Source organism: Coregonus lavaretus (genome assembly GCF_964263955.1).
Source record: "Coregonus lavaretus genome assembly, contig: HAP1_SCAFFOLD_356, whole genome shotgun sequence".
NCBI classification, from domain to species: domain Eukaryota; kingdom Metazoa; phylum Chordata; class Actinopteri; order Salmoniformes; family Salmonidae; genus Coregonus; species Coregonus lavaretus.
The window spans coordinates 105,409-110,143 of record NW_028165452.1 but is presented as its reverse complement, the minus strand read 5'-3'; the positions used below and the strand labels follow the sequence as shown (position 1 = coordinate 110,143).

General features: G+C 42.1%; 1 protein-coding gene across 1 annotated transcript; it reads left to right on the top strand.

Moving 5' to 3' along the window:
* Positions 1-735: 735 nt before the first annotated feature.
* Positions 736-4,466, top strand: LOC311115853 (uncharacterized protein). Its single transcript, XM_084190984.1, has 7 exons — positions 736-1,229; positions 1,696-1,793; positions 1,929-2,106; positions 3,030-3,048; positions 3,201-3,297; positions 3,383-3,576; positions 3,714-4,466. Exons 1-7 carry the CDS (start codon positions 851-853, stop codon positions 3,877-3,879), a joined length of 1,131 nt encoding a protein of 376 aa, XP_084047110.1. The 5' UTR covers positions 736-850; the 3' UTR covers positions 3,880-4,466.
* Positions 4,467-4,735: the final 269 nt, after the last annotated feature.

Here is a 4,735-nt window from a genome sequence, read left to right as displayed (position 1 = left end):
AGATATAAGAGACTGAACCTAGCCCCCCGGCACATAGACTATTGGAGCATAGATACTGGAGGCTGAGACAGGGAGGTTCGGGAGACACTGTGGCCCCATCCGATGATACCCCCAGACAGGGCCAACCAGGCAGGATATAACCCCACCCACTTTGCCAAAGCACAGCCCCCACACCACCAGAGGGATATCAACAGACCACCAACCTACTACCCTGAGACAAGGCTGAGTATAGCCCACAAAGATCTCCTCCACTGGACGAGCCCGAGGGAGCAACAAACCAGACAGGAAGATAATGTCAGTTACTCAACCCAATCAAGTGATGCACCCCTCTTAGGGACGGTGAGAGATAGGAACCTAAATCTAAATATTCATATTAAGCTTCTACGTCTGTGTACAGGAAAGTCTTATTTGTAAGACGTAAGAGAAAATATATCAGCTTATTGTTAAATTATTACGACATTCTTTGCCAATACGAACGATGTAGTCAATATTGTTTCCAAACTGCGTTACCCACTCCAGTCAGCAGATGGCGATGTGAGTCTTTCAGGTGATGATTCTTGCGTGACGTATAATGGACTGGACGGGACTCTTCTTCAGCAACAACCACACGGCTACTCTTTCAACCATCTCAGTAGCTTGCTAGCCAACATAAAACCGAAAGATTGAGGCTTTAGACCATGTTTATGTACATTAGCTAATCTCAGTGTTTTAAACACATTTCTTTTGACGTAACATTATCTACTGGTTAACTTTAACCTAATTTGCAAACTTGTTAAATATTGATACTGAGCCTAGCACTAGGCTAGTCGCTAATGCTAACTAGCTAGCTAACTAGCTAACATCCCTGACCATGAGCTCACTAAACTACTCCTCCCCTGCTAAAGAAGAGGAGGTCTGGTGTATGGAGAAAGGAGCTCTGGGGCTGAACATTGCCGTGAAACAAGAAGAGGAGGATGTTACAGTGAAAGGAGAGAAAGATCCGTTTGGAGTGAAAGAGGAAGAGGGGATAGAGGCTGTCACAGTGGAAGAGGAGGAGGTAGAAGCTTTCAGAATGATAAAGGAGGAAGAGGACGCTGGTGTATTGAAAGAAGAAGAGGAGGATGTTATAGTGAAAAAAGAGGAAGAACCTTTTAGAGAGGAAGAGGATGGTATCTCAATAAAGGTGAAGAAGGAAGACATTTTTGGAGTGAAAGAGCAGGAGGAGGAGACAGAAGATCAGATTAACACCAGTGAGTACTGTCTTAAAAACAGGGGCACAAACTATGCAGTTCTTGAACTAATGTGTGGTTTTTAAGGGGCATTCTACTGAAGTTATATACTTCAATATGTTGTTCAGTACTGTTTAAATTGTTAAAGGTTCAATGTGCAATTGGTACATATATTTTTTGGACTTTTAAATTAGCTTTAATTAATTCTCCATGTGGTCTACATTAAAGTGCACCTCATCTAATATAACAGGCTTTTAAAATTCAAAATTGGTGCTTAATTTCTACTTAAAATATCAAATGGACGCAAAAGGCACCCAATTTGTGGAACTACCTTTTCACATTTGCATCATAAACAATATTTTATGAAATCGTGATGAAAGTGGCCATTTTAGGCCCTGTTTAGATATATTAATGCCTATTGTAAGACCCTATGATTGCAATAGAAGATAATACGTTTACCATCTGTTTGATGTTCTCATTCACACAGGAGAGAGACATGACTATCATGGATCCACTGGGGAGCCTCAACAACATCCTGATGCTGACGAGGCAGAGAAGAGTCTCTCCAGATCAGAACACCAGATGGTACAGCTTGGTCTGGTCTAGCATACAGCTTGCTCTATCGGGGGCTGGGCTGGGTTTCTGTAAAGCACCTCATGACAACAGTGACATCAGCATCCATAATGATATGTGTCTGTGTCCCCTCTATATGGTTACCAGGACAACGCTAGCCCTTCCTCCCTCCCAGAGTCCCCGTGTCGTACCTCTCCCAGTAGCACCTTACTGCTGGGTCTGAAGAGGTTGTCTGTGCGGCTGGTGGACTGCAGGAAAACAACGGGGCTGAGTGGAACTGTGAGAGGAGGAGAAGAGAAGAAAGGAGCAGATTTTACTCATCAAAGTAAGTGCTGTAGTTTAGTTTGAACAAATAAAATAGATCTGCCCACTGGTATCTGTTACCAGGACAACCAGCAGAGTTCTGTTAGTTGACATGAAGATAGACTGGTATCTGTTACCAGGACAACCAGCAGAGTTCTGTTAGTTGACACGAAGATAGACTGGTGGATATGGTTGTTATGAATATCATAACACTGAAAAAGGATTCTGCCAATGAAAAGAGAGAAACCAATAGACTATATAAAACCTTGATGAAAGTTAGATTTAGAGAGAACGTTTCAAGATGATCCAATATAAGGTGCATGTTTTACAAAAACATTTCCTAAAAACATTAGCTAATTTTCCCCCAACATCGGACACCCCCTAACTTCGGACACTCTAGTGGTTGGAGGACTAAATCACCTCGAGTTCGACGTTTAAATGGACTGGAAAATAACTGTACGTTTTGCGACTAACGACACCCTTCTAGCTAGCTGACCACCGATTTTCATTGCTATTTTTGTAAGTTAAGTTCGGTTTGCATATTGTAAAATTTGACGGCGCGACAGACCACACATCATTTAATATCCAACTTTTTACCTCTGAAATATAGCTAACGCATTTTCTAATGTTACTAGCTTAGTTGCTAAATGTTGATAGAACTGCTAAGACAGCAAAAAGGAAAGAAATTGTAAGCGTTAGATAATACATATCACGAAAACAGCTGAATGTTGTCAAGCTTTACCTTTTCAGAATTGGAGTCCTCTGACGGAGGCGTTTTGCACAATCTGCAAAAATGTATTTGGAATTTTGAACCATTAACTTTTTGACACCTATCACTGTTGGCTATGTTTCATCTTACAACAGCTACATAGAGGCAGTATTTAGTCAAATTTTACAATGTATGCATCAATATGAAACTAATTGGGACACTCATTTTCATTACAGATAACATCAAACAAAAAACGTGGGTACATTTTCAGTTAATGTGAAAACTTTCATCACCTTTCAATGCCTTAGCTCTGAAATGTAAATGTTTATACATATTCAGATTGAGTTATCTGTCTAAAATGTGTATAGTATGCCAAGTTATTTAGCTACATGTATTTACCACCACAGCATGGAGAAAGTCAAGAGGAAGCAGTGGAGTGAGGTGGATATGTTCCATGCCATGGAGGACTGCGGGGCAGGGATGGCTATCCGCCATGCTGCCAAGGTTAGGCATCTTTTGTTTTTAGGAGATTACCATGTGTATGTGAATTTTATCTGCTAGTAACAGTTTTATTTTCTTATCTACCAAGGTACATGGTGTACCTCGGCAGACCCTGGCGTACAGGCTGAGCGGCCGGGGGACCCATGTTTGTCGCCGTGGACCACCCACATTGCTTGCACCAGAGGATGAAAATTCTCTGGTGCAGTACTGTATCTACTGCGCCAGCCATGGGTTCCCCTTCACCAGACAGAGGCTGATGAAATACGCCGACAAAATACGCAGGTATTTGGTGTTCTATGTATGTAGATTGGTGGACTGACTGTTCTCAATGTGTGTGATGTAAATGTGGATGTGTATGGTGATGCCAAAACAAACATTTTCATCCTGGATGGACAATTATACATTATATTCTATTGTAGGTTTCGGCACCCAGGGGAAACAATCCCACCACTGGGGAAGAGGTGGTGGGAATTGTTCAGGAAGAGGCACAAGAACCTGAGCATAAGGAGGCTGGACACCCTGGACAGGGGGAGAGCTGAGTGTGCATCACCACTGCCAGTGCCTCCCAGTGTGCAACACCTGTAGGAGCCGCCGGAGTCCCCAGCTGCAGAAGAAGGCCACGTGCCTACTCTCCCGGCCACACCATCGTTGGCCCCTCAACCCCACCATTACAAACACCAGCTCCTCCAAGCCATTGTCGGCGGTTTTGTCCACCACCACCACGATGCACCCCCGTCCCCCGTCTGTCACCACCAACACGGCCTCCTCTGGACCAACTGCCTCCTACGTCTCCCCTGGTCACACCACCATAGCAGCCTCGTATGGGAAGTGGAGTGGTCTGCTATTGGCCGGTTATAAAATGGCCCATAACTGTAACACTAGCAGAGATCCTGGACCTGATATATCCTTACAGTATATTATGTTCAACAATATATAGAAAAATAATCTAAAATGTTATATTTTCAATATTCATTTTTATGTTTTTCAATATTAATAAATTAATGTAATTCATTTTTTTACTAAATTAAAATACTGCTCATATTACAGGTCAAGTGGTAAAGATTAATATGACCCATTGTTGCTTTGTAGCCTGTAGCATCTAATGATGAAACATTATGGAGTCTTAAAGGAGGACTGTAGCATCTAATGATGAAACATTATGGAGTCTTAAAGGAGGACTGTAGCATCTAATGATGAAACATTATGGAGTATTAAAGGAGGACTGTAGCATCTAATGATGAAACATTATGGAGTCTTAAAGGAGGACTGGAGCATCTAATGATGAAACATTATGGAGTCTTAAAGGAGGACTGTAGCATCTAATGATGAAACATTATGGAGTCTTAAAGGAGGACTGTAGCATCTAATGATGAAACATTATGGAGTCTTAAAGGAGGACTGTAGCATCTAATGATGAAACATTATGGAGTCTTAAAGGAGG